This window comes from Apium graveolens, chromosome 6 (assembly GCF_009905375.1).
Source record: "Apium graveolens cultivar Ventura chromosome 6, ASM990537v1, whole genome shotgun sequence".
Classification (NCBI taxonomy): domain Eukaryota; kingdom Viridiplantae; phylum Streptophyta; class Magnoliopsida; order Apiales; family Apiaceae; genus Apium; species Apium graveolens.
This window is the reverse complement of record NC_133652.1, coordinates 302,408,628-302,429,440: the sequence shown is the minus strand read 5'-3', so window position 1 is coordinate 302,429,440 and position 20,813 is coordinate 302,408,628. Positions and strand designations below refer to the sequence as shown.

General features: G+C 35.0%; 1 protein-coding gene across 1 annotated transcript in view; it reads left to right on the top strand.

Moving 5' to 3' along the window:
• Window positions 1-3,556: 3,556 nt before the first annotated feature.
• LOC141666335 (uncharacterized) overlaps window positions 3,557-20,813 on the top strand; it is a 25,172-nt gene continuing 7,915 nt past the window's right edge. Inside the window, exon 1 of the mRNA XM_074472325.1 lies at window positions 3,557-3,728. Coding sequence (XP_074328426.1) covers window positions 3,557-3,728 — 172 coding nt within the window. The remainder of the gene's footprint in view (window positions 3,729-20,813) is intronic.

Genomic DNA, 20,813 nt, shown 5'->3' with positions numbered 1-20,813 from the left:
ATAGATATGGATTGTTTGTCAGTGATAATGTGAATATCATATATAAATTATAGCAATTTATTTATTACATAATTTTAATTTTCGAATAATTATAAATGCATGTAAGTTAAGTAATCAATAATTTCACTAGATGTTAATAATGATTATACATGTACATAAATCAGATATTTAGCATATAAATAATTGTAACCATCATAATTTACTAAGAGATATAACATACAATAATTTACATGCTAACACACACACATACATATAACTTAATCTTACTTTCTTAACAGTAGTGTAAATAAAAACTAACATTTTCCCATACATACATGATACATACGTTGAATTTCAAAAACAAATATTTTTCATTAAAATCAACTTTAATATTAACAATAATGTAAATTTTACATTATTGTATATTATGATTGCAAGACATTCTGACTTTAGTTATGCATTTTTTATCTTTTTAAACTGAGTATGTCAATTGTAAGTTAGTAGTGAACTAAGTAATAATATAGAACACATAGTTTATTTAAATAAAATTCAAGATTTTGGTCAACTCTGTATTCAACATGTATGTTAATTTTTAACTTTATATTTGTTAACATACTAACGGCATTCTACAGATAAAGTTTAATCGTTTCGCTTTAAAAGTACACTTACTACCCTGTTTATATTCATTTATTAAATATAAAATAACGAGTAAAAAAATATAATCTAATAATAGTTGATGAGATATTTACTCCTAAAAGTGAGGAAACATTCGAAACTTTTAATGTTATAGAGGGTGACATGAATCTTGTTGGAGAGAAAATTTTATTATGCTAGTTCCCACTAAAAAACATGACACATGAACGCGAGCAAGAAATAATCATTTTTTTAACTTCCTCATTTCATTCTTTCGTGCATTCCATTACAGTGTCATTCCATTCATGCAAAGTGAACACAAACTTAGAGTTTTGGAGCTTATGTAATGTAAATAATACGTGACAAAACAATGGGGTCTAAACAATTTTTGTTGAATAACTAAACTTCTGAACCAATAATTAATTTTGAGACTCGACTCCCATATCTAGGGTTTTATCCCTAGATATCTGGGGTTTTGAGAGTCAACTCATGTATTTAGGGTTCTAACCGTCCCACCTTCACTTTCCGACTATTCCTCCCCCGTCTTTTTCGTTCTTCCATACTTTATTTTATTTATCAGTTTTTCAATAAAACTGTGATCTAATCCTTTCTAGATGAAATCTTATTGAATACGTTGTTATCAAGATTGTTATTCGTGCCCATCTTTTTGGGATGTTGGTGTATTATGTTTTGATATATTTGTGTGTTCTCTTACGGGTTTCAGTAAGTTTTCTGAGAAGAATTTATATGGTATTCTGGGAGATCTGTAAAACTCGCATCAGATCTGGGACGGTGGTGGATTTCGCAACAACTCACCTATCACAACAAAAAATGTTCATATTTTTGGGATATCTTTTGCTCCAATATCAGTTGATGGAAGTGATATTTCTCAATATTGGGTTAGTGATGATGCTTATGTGAAGGTTAATTGTGATGTTACTAGTTTCACAATTGGTGTAAGTTGGATTGCTCGAGATGTCATTGTAATACTTTTTACATTGAAATTGAATATTGTATGTGTCAAGCGATTTGAAAATAAATCGACTATTTGTTTAGCTTGTTTTTTGTTTCACAATTTGATTAGTTCAAAGGTTTGTTATGACAGTGTTACAATATTTTATTATATCTTTCGCTTGTTAGTTAAAAAAATAAATTAATATGAATAAAAATGAGTGACGTTACTTGTTAAATTGATTTATAATTTCTCTGATAGAATTTACAATTTCTATTATATTATATTCATCACATATAATATTTTTCTTCTTATTATTATTATGTAAAATTGCTTACAAATAATACGGGAAATAATCGAATTATAGTAAGGTGAAGCCATGTCGTATGTGGTTTAATGGATCATTCAGTCAAGTATTTTTTGTCAACTCGTCAAGAAGAATATAGACTCGTTCAGATTAATAAATTTTCTAACAAATAACCCGAATAACAGAATTAGGAGTCGTCGAGTTCAACTTCGTTCGTTTATAAATAAATGGACTATACTAAAAAGTTTTCCACTTTTATATTTTTCAATTTTGTTCAATTTTTCTCAATTCTCATTTCTAAGAAAATAATAGGAAAATGAGAAAATATGTTGATGATGCTACACCTTTTGTAAACAAGTGAATTGTAGAAAACATGTTCAACTCAAATCAATTTTTATTTCCAAATTTCACAATTTCTTTTTTTTACTAAGCTAAATTTCACAAGTGTATCTTAAAGTAAATAACTCTTAAATAAAATTTATGAAAAAAAGTACATAAAAATTCCAATATATTTTGTAAAATATTTGTTATAATTTCTATTTTAATAACGTGATTTCAATTACAAAGAAAAAGTTAATTGAAAATATTAAAAATTAATTTAATAAAGAGGGTTTGAATACCGATAAAAAGTCCCCGTTCTTGCATGTTTTTATTTTTCCAAACCTAGAAAATCTTCTTTGTATAAGTGCATGAAATTAACAAAAGACCTATTACTTTTTCACTACACTTTTTTGAAATGTAGTTACAAATCAGAACTCCCTAATTTTCAATTTTTAATTTACAAAAAGGTTAATTTCAACACATTTTCATTTTTTCTGTTTCCATATAATATTTTTCTGAAAAATTGTAGAAATAAACAACTCCAAACTTGTAATTTCAATCATGATTAGTAATTCGCTCGTATCTTGTAATAGAATGAGTCCAAAACTAAAATAGGATGACAAATTATTTTAGCCCAAACAGTGTTGAAGCCCACTTCTAGAACCATTCAGCCCATACCGTGGGCTACAACTACGCGACATTGTAGTATAAATAGAATAAGTTTGTGAGAACAGGGTTTGTGGTCTTAATCATCACTCCGCCGCGGGTAGCTTTGTCCTTTTCAATATCGGTGATCTTCTGTACTAGGTATGTGGTAATATTTAATTGATTTCATATTACTAGATTAATTGATCTTCCCATTTCTTCATTAGCCATATTTCTTAAAATTATTTGATGTTCCCATTCTTCCTTCCCATTTTGAACAGATCTGGATCTTGATCCGTGGGATGTCATTGGAGTAATTAACTTTTTATCACCAAATTAAGATCTCCGTGGTCGCATGCGTGGACATACCTATATAACTTTACTTTTTAAATAGATCATCATTCGATACTTTCTAGGTAGAATAATGATTACAATTGTAGAATTTTTCGGTAACAGCTTGTACAGGTATGGTGTCTAGATCAATCTTGAAATTGTATCAATTGTAATTTCTAATTTAGCAAAAAAAAATTTTGAAAAAAATTCCAGTGTATGATAAAGATTTAAATACTTTACTAAAACCTTCACCGAGCTCAAACACAACACGAAAAAATCATGCGTGTAGCTCTCGTGTCCAGTGTAGGCGAGGCTTACCCAATTAAAATAATGAACAATCTAACTGGACAACTTGAACCTCCTCTTCATCTCTTTGCATTGCTACGATGCCGACCTTTACTATTCTCGCTGTTGGCACACAACTGGATCACCCAACCCTTAATTCAAGTGCTGCACATGGGGGCTTGATGATAGTGGGGTTAGATGATAGTGCTGCATATGGGAAGCTTGATGATAAAATGGTTCAAACAATTGGCATTTTATCATCAAGTTCTGCATGTGCAACACTATCATCAAGCCCCCTGTGCAACACTTGAATCAAAGATTGGGTGACTTAATTGTGTTATAACAGCGAGGACAGTAAAAGCGAGCACCACAACAAGAACAGTGAGATGAAGAGGAGGTTTAAATCTTCCAGTTAGACCGTTCGTTGTTTTGATTGAGTAAGCCTCACCTACAATGGACACGTGAGCTATATGTGCTATTTCGTGCGGTCTCTGAGTTTGGTGGAAGTTTTAGTAAGTTCTTTAAATTTGTTTCATGAATTGGATTTCATCATTTTAAGCACTTATTATATGTGCTAAACTTATACCCGATGCATTTGGTGTGTTTCAGTAGTCACCTGGCTGCTGCATGTCCCAATTAGAAGTGATACGTGAAACTTGACAAGAACCACTTGAGGAATTAACTCAATTATTATGGTTGTTGACTACATGTAGTGGGGATTTTATAATTGAACTCATAGTGGACTTTATTCCATTGGGATCAATAAACCACAAGAATATGATGCCTCTGGTTTTAGTAATTCCATATGCAGAGATAAATTATACAAGTATAACTTCACAACTAAGAGCCCAATTTAACGCAGGTTGTAAATCACAATATAATTGACATTGATTCGGCTGTTGAGTATGCTATTATAACTGGTGTCAAGGTTCATATACAACTACAACCGAGCCCTGGTATTGGCATTCTAAAATTAGAGGCATCAATATTTTTGTGGTATATAAATCGGTATGTAGATCCCCAGAGAACAAAATCCACTACATTTTTAATTGTATTCTCACTACATGCAATGAACAATCCAAACAATGAAGCTAATTCTTCTGGTGGTACTAGTCAGACATATTTCTTTTAATAAATTCATTGGTAATATGTTATAGGAATCAATTGATACTGTTGCGGAAACTATATGGAGTCATGATATTCTTCAGTAAGGCTCCTTCTAACCCTCAAAGAAAGTATTGTATCCATGTTCGAATTATATTATCAGTTGATGGAAGTGATAGTTCTCAATATTGGGTTACTGATGATGCTTATGTGAAGGTTAATTGTGAGGTTACTAGTTTCACAATTGGTGTAAGTTGGATTGTTCGAGATGTCATTATAATAGTTTTTACATTGAAAATTTTGAATATTGTATGTGTCAAGCGATATGAAAATAAATCGACTATTTGTTTAGCTTTTTTTTTGTTTCACAATTTGATTAATTCAAAGGTCTGTTATGAATTTGTTACAATATTTTATTATATCTTTCGCTTGTTCGTTAAAAAAATAAATTAATATGAAAGAAAATGAGTGACGTTTTTTGTTAAATTGATTTACAATTTCTATTATATTATATTTATCAAATATAATATTTTTTTTTGTATTATTATCTTACATCAATAAAATGATATATAGATATCATCTATAAAAGTGTATGAATAATTATAATATTTCTTTTTTAATAATAATAATATTATTAATATTAATAATATTTTTCTTCTTCTTATTATTATTATGTAAAATTGCTTACAAATAATACGAGAAATAATCAAATTATAATAAGGTGAAGCCATGTCGTATGTGGTTTAATGGATCGTTCAATCAAGTAATTTTTGTCAACTCGTCAAGAAGAATATAGATTCGTTCAGATTATTAAATTTTCTAACAAATAATGTGACGCCCTCAATCTCGGGGTTAGGAAATGAGGACTCACACACCTCTAATCTAATAATTAAATATGCATAAACCCCGATTAGCTACTAACAGGATCAACATGATAAAGTATGAGACAAGATCACAACAACAATCAATACTATATAACTTACAAACCCAAAATATTATTAAATAAACAATATCGATTCTGGATGGGAACCCACAGATAACCCATTGTATCTTTATACACCTCTTTCTAGGCGCGAGCTCACTCATAATCACCACTACCTGCTCTGGCAACCGGAAGCCCTCAACACGGTAGGGACCACCAGGTACGCTCTTACGAGCAGTGCGCCTAATCCTGGCCATCTTCTTGCTTAACTGCCATGGTTAGATTAAGACAAAACAAATGAGTATAAAACTCAGCAAGTAACTATATAGCAGTTCTACAATATCAAATCACAATATGCTTTAACAAACTAGGGCATTCTACTTTAATTAATCTAGGTGGCAGATTTCCATCTTTTTGGGTTAAGGAAAGGTTTCTGAAGAATAGTAGGGGCTTTCAAGGAACAAGGCTCGAAACAGGACGAAAGCCGATATTCATCACAAATCATTATAGGATCAAAATAGATCTTTCGATAGAGGAAAGCAACAATATTTCAAGATATAGAATCAATCATATGATCAACAATTTCAAGAATCAGGGTTCTCGAGCTTTAAGTTCCACAATAACATAATCAACTCTTTTCAAAGCAATATAAACCATTTTCATTTTCAAAATCAATTTACTGAACAAAAGTTTCAGTTCCCTTTTAAATAATCACTTAGAACCCTTGATTGGATCACTTTATCTTTCCATTTCATTATATACGGGTGATCAGCCCGTATCGACCTCCATTCCGGTCTTTAAGGTACCAATCGACATAATTTCAGCCTTAAGTTGGACTAGTCCCACTAGTCTCTTACCATGACTGGACTAGTCCCACTAGCCTCTTACGTCCCAATCCAATACATCAGGAATTCATTTGGAAAACCTTGAGTTGGAAAAACAAATAGGTTTCCTAAAATTCATTTTATCATTACCAAGCATTTGAAATCATTCGGATTTTTTCAAGTCGAAACTCATTCTTAAATCAGATTTTAAGGAAACAAAGTTTAGGGAGTGATTCAAAGGTACGCAAGGAACAATTCACAAGAATTCTATATCAAGGATAACAAGGCACTAAATTAGAAGGATCAACATTGATTTAGGGATCAATAGGGTGATCAAGAGAAACAGGGTATCATTAAACAGGGTTAACAAGGATAATCAAAAGGTTCAATATAATCCATGGCTTAATAGGTACTTGAACAGAAAGACAGATTATCAAAGGGTGAAATCAATAGGATTATCAATAACAGGTTATCAAGAACAAGGGTACTTCAAATCAATATCAGGGTTTCATAAAGCAAGGGTTTCATATTTTAACAGTTCAATACTCTATATGGTATGAACAACATTCTCTTTATAACCGTTTACACAAGTAATCAGAGTTACTTGCCTGGATTTGCTTTCCTGAAAGTTGAACTACTGCCACCTAGTAAATCCTTTCCTTTCCTAGCCTGAATGCCCTCACGCTCCGAATCTACAATAAAACCAGAAATCTTAATTAGATTCCCACTCTCGTCCCGGGAACGATCACTCTATACGATAACTCGATTATATCTTTGACTCGAGCATACGAATATAGCTTATACATATAAGCACATAGCACTTAGCACATAACATATCCCTTTCTCGTAGTTTTTTATATCCTTATATACTTAACCATCAAAGCGACCTTGGTTATTTCTCAAATCACACTAACACGACTCTTTTACGAGTACAAGACCTATTCACAACCAAACATTTACGTTCATAACTATCACTTATATTCTTTAAAATCAATCAACTTAGTTCCCTTTTCTTTTGTTCCTTAATTCGAACCACATATTACAATCAAGCAAGCAAATTCATAGATATTCACTTATACATCTTCAATCATCCTTTTGATCATAAAAACCAAGTTTTCGACTTTTAATCCCCATGGCCTATTCGGCCTTATCACACAAAATCAACTAAATACTCACTTTAATTCACACACACACACAACTCATTCAAAATTATTAAAGAATTATTCTCCTTTCTTTTAATCATAAAAATTCGAACCATAATTATATATACACAATCAAATCTCTCAAAATTACACCATGCATCCTTAATCATAGCATAATCTAACATCTCTTATATCAACAATAATTCGAACTAAATCATACATACATGCTCGCATGCAAACACTTCATTTTCATCAAGTAAGCCAACTAAGTTTCTCAACACAATCGAATTTCACCTAAATCACAACATGCATCCATTTATTCATCACATTAATCCCCTTTTTAACTTAATTTCATTCGGTTAAACTCAAATTTACATCTCAAGGACAAATCAATGACATGCACATCTTGATCCTCTTTAAAACTAGCATGCAATCACTTTTAGGTCATACAAACTTAGTGTTTACCAAGATTATCTCACAAAATTCAATTTCCTTTCTTATTAACACAAAAATTCGAACCTAAACTTAGCATGCAACAACAATTTCATTCCTTTTTAATCTAATAACAATCCATCATCATTTTAAACAAGTTAACTCAAATCAACAACTTTTAAAGATCAAAACCATTCGGGTTTTTCAAAAACAAAACATGCAACTTGATATCCTTAATCTTTAAATCACAAATCAACCTATATTTCAACATCAAATCAATAACTCATGCATTTCAATATAATCAACTTGATTTCCTAAAATAGTAAGGGCCATTCGGCTTTTTACTCAAAACACCACATGCAAACACAAATATTTGATTTTAAGGTTCTAGAGCTCAGTTTTTAACATCATAGCTCACCACCGGTTCACCGGAGTTCATCACCGGTGGCGGTGGCATCTCGGTGGTGCCCCCATTCGGGGGTTTCCAACCATCAACCACCCATTTACACAAGTAAGACACACATGCAAACACACATCCTTATTCAAAACACAAACCCTTTTTTGTTTTCATGAAAGCCGAACTCAAAAACCACCAAACTCAACTTTGATCTCTCCCAAAAACTTAAAAATAGCTACATGCATGAATGAATACAAGTGGATATCTCTATTTCTCACACAATCAGGGTTCTATACCCGAAAATGAGTGAAGAACAAGTGAGAGAGAGTGAAGAGAGAGAGAGTACCGAGAGGGAGAGAAAAATCCGAGAGAGAGAGAGAAAGAAATGAGAGAAAAGAGAGAAAGAAGAGAAGGGCTCGGGAAGAAAAAGAAAAGAGAAGGAGGTGGGGTGATTTTATATTACCAAGGGAGGGTAATATGGTAATTAAGTTATTGTTTAATTTGATTCTCTTTTTATCCTTAAAAGAAAATAGAGTTAATCTGCAAATGCTTCTTTCGGAAAGATGAAATTGCCTTGAATAAAAATCTTTAACACGTAGATCTCGAATTTAGCTTTCCAACCATTACTCATAATGAATTTTTGAGCGAACGGTTGATTTTATATGAATTTCGCAAACTTGCTTTAATAAATACATTTTCCACATAAAATCAATTTAAAAATGCAATGACCAACAATTAAATTCACTCATCATTTTTAAAAAGTCTCTAGGACCATTACGAAGATAACAGAACAAATCCCATGTTTTTATCTTACTCGAATGATTTTATAAAAATGCGCGAAGGTTAATTAAACCTTTATTTAAATCACGTAATTCCTTTAAAATTCACAAATTGACACAGAACACATAGTCATGCACTCAGTCAAACAATCACACATATACAGTCACATAACGACTCAGGTCTGATCATAGATTCTATCCCTTTTTAATCTTTATACTCTTTTACGCGTACCGGGTCACGTTCAACCTGACGGCCCGACGCTCAGCGTTTTGATTACGCTTCTCAATATCTTTACCAATCAACATGTCACTTAGGACGAAATACTTTATTTATTCATTCATTCATTCAATCATACATGATTCACATTTTATATTCTTTAATTCCATTTTAGGACGGGTTCCTTTCTACCTGACGGCCCGATACCATAGCTTAACTTCTAAGCTGACTCTTTAGATTGGAACGCTTTTATCCACGCTCCTAAACTCTAGTATACAGATAAGACAACTAATCATCACTTAATCACTTAATTATAATCACATCACATAACACATTCTTTATTTACTTAATTACGACGCAAAATTCTCAGTCGTCACAATCTACCCTCCTTAAAAGGATTCTGTCCCCAGAATCTAATCTAAGCAAACAGATGGGGATACTTTTCTTTCATTTCACTTTCTAATTCCCAAGTCGATTCCTCGACTAACGGATTTCTCCACAACACTCTAACTAGAGGTACAACTTTATTTCTAAGCGTCCTTTCTTTTCGATCCAAAATTCGCACTGGCTGTTCCACATAGGACAAATCTGGTTGGATTTCCACTGGTTCCAACTCGATCACATGGCTCGCATCAGCATTATACCTCTTCAGGAGAGATAAATGAAACACATTATGCAGATGTTGCATTTGCGGCGGTAGCGCCAATTCATACGCCACTTTCCCAACTTAACGCAATACTTCAAATGGTCCAATGTACCTTGAACTTAGCTTTCCTTTCTTTCCAAATTGAGTTAAACCTTTCCAAGGAGATATCTTTAACAAGACTTTGTCTCCAATTTCGAATTGCACATCTTTCCGTTCTTGATTTGCGTACTTTGCCTGTCGATCTTGAGCTGCAATTAATCTCTTTCGAATTATTTCAACCTTTTCCTTCGTTTGCTGAACTAGCTCTGGGCCAATTAACTTGCGCTCACCAACTTCATCCCAATAAGTAGGGGATCTACACTTTCTTCCATACAACGCTTCATAAGGCGGCATGCCAATACTCGCGTGATAACAGTTGTTGTAGAAAAACTCAATTAAGGGCAAATGATCGTCCCAAGTTCCTTTGAAATCTATTGCACAGGTTCGCAACATGTCTTCAATCGTCTGAATTGTCCTTTCACTTTGTCCGTATGTCTGCGGATGATATGCCGTACTCATTTTCAACTTCGTTCCCAAATGATCATGGAATTGTCGCCAAAATCTCGAATTAAACCTTGGATCTCTATCAGACACGATAGATACAGGAACTCCATGACGCATCACGATCTCATCCAGATACAATTTGACCAACTTTTCCAATGAAAACCTTTCATTTATCAGCAAGAAATGTGCTGAATTTGTCAACCGATCGATTACCACCCAAATCGCATCGTGATTTGACTTGGTTTTAGGTAATCCTACCATGAAATCCATCACGATATGTTCCCATTTCCATTCAGGTATGTCCAGTGGCTGAAGCAATCCGCTTGGCCTTTGATGTTCCGCTTTAACTCTTTGGAACGTGTAACATTTACTTATCCATTCCGCAATTTCCTTTTTCATGTTTGGCCACCAATAATTTTCTTTCAAATCCTGGTACATCTTCGTACTCCCAGGGTGAATTGAAAATCTCGAGTTATGCGCTTCTTGCAAAATCTCGTGCTTTAGTTCTACGACATTAGGTATCCAAATACGCGAGTTAACACGGTATATCCCTTTTCCATCCTTTTGAGTTTTAATTTCTTCTCCCGTCAACTTATCCTTTTCGCGACTCATCATTTGCTCTTGACAGCATCGAATCTTTTCCAAAATTTCAGGTTGAAACAACATTACATACATAGCCTCACCTTCATATTCTGGAGTCTGCACCTCTATTTCCATCTTGTCAAAGTCCTTGATTAATTCTTCCGATGACGTTAACATATTCAACCTTTCCTTTCGACTTAAAGCATCAGCTACCACATTACCTTTCCAGGATGATAGTTTATCGCACAATCATAATCTTTGATCAATTCCAACCACCTTCTTTGTTGCATATTCAATTCTTTGTGAGTAAAGATATACTTTAAGCTCTTATGGTCCGTATAAATCTCGCACTTTTCCCCGTACAAATAATGCCTCCAAATCTTAAGGGCAAACACAATTGCTGCCAATTCCAAATCATGCATTGGATACTTTTGCTCATGCGGCTTGAGTTGCCTTGATGCATATGCTATTACCTTCCCGTGTTACATTAACACGCATCCAAGTCCTTTATATGAAGCATCACTGAATATCACAAATTCCCCTTTATCATCTGGTAATACCAACACTGGGGCGGTTACCAATCTCTTCTTTAACTCCTGAAAACTTTCCTCACACTTTTCTGTCCAAACAAACTTCTCGTTCTTTCTCGTTAACTTTGTCAATGGAACGGCAATCTTTGAGAAATCTTGCACAAATCTTCTATAATATCCGGCCAATCCCAGAAAACTTCTAACTTCCGTCGGAGTCTTGGGTCTTTCCCAATTCATTATAGCTTCTATCTTGGCTGGGTCCACTTTAATTCCTTCTTTATTAACTACATGACCAAGAAATTGCACTTCCTTTAGCCAAAATTCACCCTTTAAAAACTTCGCATACAACTTCTCTTTTCGCAGAATTTCCAAGGAAATCCTCAAATGCTTTTTATGATCTTCTTCCGTCTTGGAGTAAATCAGTATATCGTCGATAAATACAATAATGAACTTATCCAAAAACTGCTTGAACACTCTGTTAATAAGATCCATAAATGCAGCTGGCGCATTCATCAAGCAAAATGCCATTACCAAAAACTTATAATGTCCGTATCTCGTTCGGAACGCTGTCTTGTGTATATCTTCCGCTTTAATCTTTAACTGATGATACCCAGATCTTAAATCAATTTTTGAGAAACACGAAGCTCCTTTCAACTGGTCAAACAAGTCATCGATCCGTGGTAGAGGATACTTATTCTTGATCGTCAACTTATTCAGCTCACGGTAATCGATGCACAACCGCATACTTCCATCCTTTTTCTTTACAAATAACACCGGTGTGCCCCACGGGGATACACTCGGTCGGATCACTCCTTTGTCCAACAACTCTTGCAACTGAGCTGCCAATTCCTTCATTTCGACCGACGCCATGCGATAGGGAGCTTTCGACACTGGTTCCGTACCAGGAGCCAAGTCAATCGTAAACTCGATCTCTCTGTCTGGAGGTAGTCCAGGCAATTCATCAGGAAACACATCCGGAAAATCTCTTACTACCGGAATATCCTTGATCTTTACAGATTCTTTCTCCACGTCCACGACATGAGCCAAATAAACTTCGCATCCTTGACGTATTAATCTTCTTGCCTCAATAGCCGTTAGAAATTTCTTCTCTTACCTCTTTCCTTTAAATATCACTTCCTTACCATCCTTGGTTCTTAACTTCACCTTTTTACTTTTACATTCTATTTGCGCCTCATGGTTTGACAACCAATCCATTCCTAGTATAACCTCAAATTCTCCTTACTTAAAAGGAATTAAGTCAGCAGAAAAGTGCCGACCTTCTATAGACACATCACAATCAGGACAAATCTTATTAACAACAACTTTCTCTTGATTTTCTACCTTTATAATCAAATTAGGCTCTAGAGGGTACGCAACACAATTTAACTTATCAAGAATACTTTCAGAGATAAAAGATCTAGTTGCTCCAGAATCCATCAAAACTTTTACTTCTACTGAGTTTATAACAAGCATACCTGCTACCACGTCCATCTCTTGCACCACATCTTTCATTGTCATGTTAAAGGTTCTAGCTCTGGGTTTAGCTGATGGTGCTGGGAGAGACGGCGGTCCAGCAATTCTGAGAACATTAACCTTCTGCACAGGCTCCTTGCAATTTCTGGCCATATGGCCCACTTTGCCACACTTGAAACAAGCCAAATCAGGCTTCCTTACTCCATTTGAACATTCTGAAGAATAATGCCCCTTCTGGTTGCACTTAAAACACGTTATGTCCAGCTTATTACACCTCCCCAGGTGTCTCTTTCCACAGTTCCTGCATTCTTGCATCTGGGGCCTGCTATCCTTCCCCGGTTGTCTAGCTTTCTGGAAACGGTTCTTCTGAGCTCCATTCCCGGGTCTAAACTTCTGGAACTTTTGGTTCTGACCTCCACCATTCTTCTCAAACTTCCCTCTGAACTTTGAGCTTCCTTGCTCTTGCTCAGAGCTTTCAAACTTCCTATTTCTTCCTTCATTTTCTCTTCGAGCAGCTTCCCGCTCACCTTCCACTATCATTGCTTTCTGAACCAAAGCAGCATAATTCTTAATCTCCAACATTGCTATTTGACTCCTAATCCACGGCTTGAGTCCCTGCTGGAACCTCTTAGCCTTCTTCGCTTCCGTATTCACGTACTCAGGTACGAACCTTGACAATTCCGAAAACTTCACCTCATATTCTGCTACCGATATTTCCTCCTGTCTAAGATCCAGAAATTTCATCTCCAATTGATCTTGCATATAGCTTGGCAAATACTTTTCCAGAAACATCTCAGTGAACTTCTCCCAAGATAAGTCTTTGCCTTCCAACAACGCCTTAGAAGACTCCCATACTGAGCTTTCTTATCATCCTTAACTTCTGCTAACTCAAAGGCTTTTTCCATCTCTCTTAACCACAACTGTGCTTTAATTGGGTCTGGAAAACCTAAGAACTCTGGAGGATGAACAGATTGAAAGTGCTTGAAATTTCCAACTAAAGGGGCCACAGGTTGTTACAAAAGCTGAGCAATTCTACTCATCATAGTGGTTTCTGGGTTTATTTCTGGGTCTTGGGTGGGAATTTCTTCTTCTTGGTGATCTGGTGAGTTGGCCATTTCTTACAAACCTGATTGAGCAATTATTTAGCAATACGATAGCATGGCATAACAACAGTTTCTATGAAATCTCTTTTGTGGGTTTTAAGTTTTACCCAATTTGCACATGCAATCCTATTACTACATAATTCTCATATCAGTGTTATTTTATCATGGCACGAAATAGGGTTTTATGATCTTTAAAACATGGTTGTACGAAAATATGGTTGTATTAAAACATGGCATTGAGAACAGTTTAAGATAATCAAGGTGCAAAAAGGAAAGCAAGATAATAGATTTATTTAAACAAAGGTTACATAGGGAATATTCTGGATATTAAGGTTCTGAAACAAGGTACAATAAATAGCAGGGTTAAATAGAGGAAAAATGGGAAAACATCCCCCTATCTACCCCTAACTTCCAACTACTACTACTACTACACTGGTCTGAAATACATCAAGATAAATGAAAAAGGGATCCCGGCATCTGACCAAGTATCCCAAAGCCTACCGGCGCTGAAAAACAACAACAATCTACGGGCTCAACCAACAGTCCCGTCTAATCATCTAGAATCTCTCTCAACACAACCAACATCCAGCGAATGATCTTATGCAACCTCCGGGCCTCAGCATCAGCATCACTAGTGGATGGTCCCTCATCCAATCTCCTCCTGGAAACCTGCTCCACCAACTGAATCCTAGCTCTCCACTCCTCCATCACCACTGAAGTCCTCTGCCTAGAATCCCGAATCAACCTATCTACCAAAGCTCCCAACTCAGGAATGCGGGAGTACACAAAGTCTCGATCCTGGGCTAACTTGCCACCAACACTGACATGAACAGTCTTAGGCATCTCCGACTCTGGCTCATGGGCAGGGGTCTCTGAATCTGGCCTCAAGGGTGACATCTGCATGAGGATCTCACTACTCTCAAAAGGGTTCTCCTCTGGGTCTGAACTAACATACACAAGCTCCTCTGGAGAGGGTGGAATAGGGTCCACAGGGGTACCAGTCAAACTAATCTCTGAGTCTGAGTCACTACCACTACTAGGATCCTGAGAGAAAACACAAAACAGCAACCAAGAAACAATGTTAGGGTTAAATAAAGCTTCCAGCTAACTCACACCCTAACTCTAGTTTCCGCTTTACCAATCAACACTTTCCTTAGACTATACCTAATAGTCTAACTCAACTCTATATGAGTCGAACTCTCTCGCGATATAGATATATTCCCAAAATACCCCTTTTTAAATCCTAACTTGTCTCAGGGACTAGATCCTGTAGCTCTGATACCAACTTGTGACGCCCTCAATCTCGGGATTAGGAAATGAGGACTTACACACCTCTAATCTAATAATTAAATATGCATAAACCCCGATTAGCTACTAACAGGATTAACAGGATAAAATATGAGACAAGATCACAACTACCAATCAACACTATATAACTTACAAACCCAAAATATTATTAAATAAATAATATCGATTCCGGCTGGGAACCCACAGATAACCCATTGTATCTTTATACACCTCTTTCTAGGCGCGAGCTCACTCATAATCACCACTACCTGCTATGCAACCGGAAGCCCTCAACACGGTAGGGACCACCAGGTACGCTCTTACGAGCAGTGCGCCTAAGCCTGGCCATCTTCTTGCTTAACTGCCATGGTTAGATTAAGACAAAACAAATGAGTATAAAACTCAGCAAGTAACTATATAGCAGTTCTACAATATCAAATCACAATATGCTTTAACAAACTAGGGCATTCTACTTTAATTAATCTAGGTGGCAGATTTCCATCTTTTTGGGTTAAGGAAAGGTTTCTGAAGAATAGTAGGGGCTTTCAAGGAACAAGGCTCGAAACAGGACGAAAGCCGACATTCATCACAAATCATTATAGGATCAAAATAGATCTTTCGATAGAGGAAAGCAACAGTATTTCAAGATATAGAATCAATCATATGATCAACAATTTCAAGAATCAGGGTTCTCGAGCTTTAAGCTCCACAATGACATAATCAACTCTTTTCAAAGCAATGTAAACCATTTTCATTTTCAAAATTAATTTACTGAACAAAAGTTTCAGTTCCCTTTTAAATAATCACTTAGAACCCTTGATTGGATCACTTTATCTTTCCATTTCATTATATACGGGTGATCAGCCCGTATCGACCTCCATTCCGGTCTTTAAGGTACCAATCGACATAATTTCAGCCTTAAGTTGGACTAGTCCCACTAGTCTCTTACCATGACTGGACTAGTCCCACTAGCCTCTTATGTCCCAATCCAATCCATCAGGAATTCATTTGGAAAATATTGAGTTGGAAAAACAAATAGGTTTTCTAAAATTCATTTTATCATTACCAAGCATTTGAAATCATTCGGACTTTTTCAAGTCGAAACTCATTCTTAAATCAGATTTTAAGGAAACAAAGTTCAGGGAATGATTCAAAGGTACGCAAGGAACAATTTACAAGAATTCTGTATCAAGGATAACAAGGCACTAAATTAGAAGGATCAACATTGATTTAGGGATCAATAGGGTGATCAAGAGAAATAGGGTATCATTAAACAGGGTTAACAAGGATAATCAAAAGGTTCAATATAATCCATGGCTTAATAGGTACTTGAACAGAAAGATAGATTATCAAAGGGTGAAATCAATAGGATTATCAATAACAGGTTATCAAGAACAAGGGTACTTTAAATCAATATCAGGGTTTCATAAAGCAAGGGTTTCATATTTTAACAGTTCAATACTCTACATGGTATGAACAACATTCTCTTTATAACCGTTTACACAAGTAATCAGAGTTACTTGCCTGGATTTGCTTTCCTGAAAGTTGAACTACTGCCACCTAGTAAATCCTTTCCTTTCCTAGCCTGAATGCCCTCACGCTCTGAATCTATAATAAAACCAAAAATCTTAATTAGATTCCCACTCTCGTTCCCGGAACGATCACTCTATATGTTAACTCGATTATATCTTTGACTCGAGCATACGAATATAACTTATACATATAAGCACATAGCACTTAGCACATAGCACTTAGCACATAGCACATAGCATATCCCTTTCTCATAGTTTTTTATATCCTTATATACTTAACCATCAAAGCGACCTTGGCTATTTCTCAAATCACACTAACACGACTCTTTTACGAGTACAAGACCTATTCACAACCAAACATTTACGTTCATAACTATCACTTATATTCTTTAAAATCAATCAACTTAGTTCCCTTTTCTTTTGTTCCTTAATTCGAACCACATATTACAATCAAGCAAGAAAATTCATAGATATTCACTTATACATCTTCAATCATCCTTTTGATCATAAAAACCAAGTTTTCGACTTTTAATCCCTATGGCCTATTCGGCCTTATCACACAAAATCAACCAAATACTCATTTTAATTCACACATACACACACAACTCATTCAAAATTATTAAAGAATTATTCTCCTTTCTTTTAATCATAAAAATTTGAACCATAATAATATATATACAATCAAATCTCTCAAAATTACACCATGCATCCTTAATCATAGCATAATCTAACATCTCTTATATCAACAATAATTCGAACTAAATCATACATACATGCTCGCATGCAAACACTTCATTTTCATCAAGTAAGCCAACTAAGTTTCTCAACACAATCGAATTTCACCTAAATCACAACATGCATCCATTTATTCATCACATTAATCCCCTTTTTAACTTAATTTCATTCGGCTAAACTCAAATTTACATCTCAAGGACAAATCAATGACATGCACATCTTGATCCTATTTAAAACTAGCATGCAATCACTTTTAGGTCATACAAACTTAGTGTTTACCAAGATTATCTCATAAAATTCAATTTCCTTTCTTATTAACACAAAAATTCGAACCTGAACTTAACATGCAACAACAATTTCATTGCTTTTTAATCTAGTAACAATCCATCATCATTTTAAACAAGTTAACTCAAATCAACAACTTTTAAAGATCAAAACCATTCGGGTTTTTCAAAAACAAAACATGCAACTTGATATCCTTAATCTTTAAATCACAAATCAACCTATATTTCAACATCAAATCAATAACTCATGTATTTCAATACAATCAACTTGATTTCCTAAAATAATAAGGGCCATTCGGCCTTTTAATCAAAACACCATATGCAAACACAAATATTTGATTTTAAGGTTCTAGAACTCAGTTTTTAACATCATAGCTCACCACCGGTTCACCGGAGTTCATCACCGGTGGCAGTGGCATCTCGGTGGTGCCCCCATTCGGGGGTTTCCAACCATCAACCACCCATTTACACAAGTAAGACACACATACAAACACACATCCTTATTCAAAACACAAACCCCTTTTTGTTTTCATGAAAGCCAAACTCAAAAACCACCAAACTCAACTTTGATCTCTCCCATAAAACTTAAAAATAGCTACATGCATGAATGAATACAAGGTGGATATCTCTATTTCTCACACAATCAGGGTTCTATACCCGAAAATGAGTGAAGAACAAGTGAGAGAGAGTGAAGAGAGGGAGAGTACCGAGAGGGAGAAAAAAATCCGAGAGAGAGAGAGAAAGAAATGAGAGAAAAGAGAGAAAGAAGAGAAGGGCTCGGGAAGAAAAAGAAAAGAGAAGGAGGTGGGGTGATTTTATATTACCAAGGGAGGGTAATATGGTAATTAAGTTATTATTTAATTTGATTCTCTTTTTATCCTTAAAAGAAAATAGAGTTAATCTGTAAATGCTTCTCTCAGAAAGATGAAATTGCCTTAAATAAAAATCTTTAACACGTAGATCTCGAATTTAGCTTTTCAACCATTACTCATAATGAATTTTTGAGCGAACGGTTGATTTTATATGAATTTCGCAAACTTGCTTTAATAAATACATTTTCCACATAAAATCAATTTAAAAATGCAAAGACCAACAATTAAATTCACTCATCATTTTTAAAAAGTCTCTAGGACCATTACGAAGATAACAGAACAAATCCCATGTTTTTATCTTACTCGAATGATCTTATAAAAATGCGCGAAGGTTAATTAAACCTTTATTTAAATCACGTAATTCCTTTAAAATTAACAAATTGACACAGAATACATAGTCATGCACTCAGTCAAACAGTCACACATATATAGTCACATAATGACTCAGGTCTGATCATAGATTCTATCCCTTTTTAATCTTTATACTCTTTTACGCGTACCGGGTCACGTTCAACCTGACGACCCGACGCTCAGCGTTTTGATTACGCTTCTCAATATCTTTACCAATCAACACGTCACTTAGGATGAAATACTTTATTTACTCATTCATTCATTCACTACTTGACGGCCCGACACCATAGCTTAACTTCTAAGCTGACTCTTTAAATTGGAACATTTTTATCCACGCTCCTAAACTCTAGTATATAGATAAGACAACTAATCATCACTTAATTATAATCACATCACATAACACATTCTTTATTTACTTAATTACGGCGCAAAATTCTCAGTCGTCACAAATAACCACAATAACAGAAGGGTGAAAAACCAAAATGCCCACCATTTGGGAAAATTTGCCAAAAATACTTATTGGCGGGATGTTCCGCCTTTTTACCCACTGAATACACATGTGGGGGATGCAGATCCAGTTTTTAAAATTTTAACAAAGACTACGCATGTTCAACATGCGTATTCACTTTTTGTTTTTTTGTGAATACGCATGTTCAACATGCGTATTCTTTGTAAAACAAAAAGTGAATACGCATGTTGAACATGCGTATTCTTTGTTAAAATTTAAAAGGCTGAATACGCATCCTTAAAATGCGTATTTCGTGGATATTTTGGGCGGTTCGCGCGCATCTGGGCATTTTGGGTAGTTGAAGGTGAAAAGTGGTGTATTTCGGGCATTCTTTCATAACAGAATTAACAGTCGTCTAGTTCAACTTCGTTCGTCTATAAATAAATGGACTCTAATAAAAAGTTTTCCACTTTTCTATTTTTAAATTTTGTTCAATTTTTCTCAATTCTCATTTCTAAGAAAATAATAGAAAAATGAGAAAATTTGTTGATGATGCTACACCTTCTGTAAACAAGTGAATTGTAGAGAACATGTTCAATTCAAATGAATTTTTCACTACAAGAATAATGTCAATAGACATCACACATTAGACATCGGTTAACTTTGCCACTGATGTTAAAAAGAGTATTGACATCACCCCGTGTTTTTGTGATATCTTTGTTCTTTGTAGACATCGGTTATAATTAAACCGATGTCTAAAATTCACCAAAAAAAAAAAGAAAATTCGCGCCCACCATTTCTTCCCCCGTTAGTGAAATTTCATTCAGTTTAGTTCTACATTCCCCCAATCCCAAAATTCTCCCCCCTTAACCAAATTTTGGTTCCCCCCAAAAATCAATCTTCAGACATAAAATCAAAACAAAAAAACTAAAAACTAAAAAACAGAAAACTGTTCTCTCTCTCTCAAACCTGTCTCTCTCTCTCTCTCGAACCCCTCTCTCTCTCTCACCTCTCTCCCCTCACAATCTCTCTGAACTCCGGCCATCATCTCACCATCATAATCTCTCGAACCTCTCTCTCTCTGCTCTCCGTTCTGTCCCTCATCCATCCCTCTCCTCTCTCTTCTCTCCTCTCTCTCTCTCTCTCTCCTCCCTC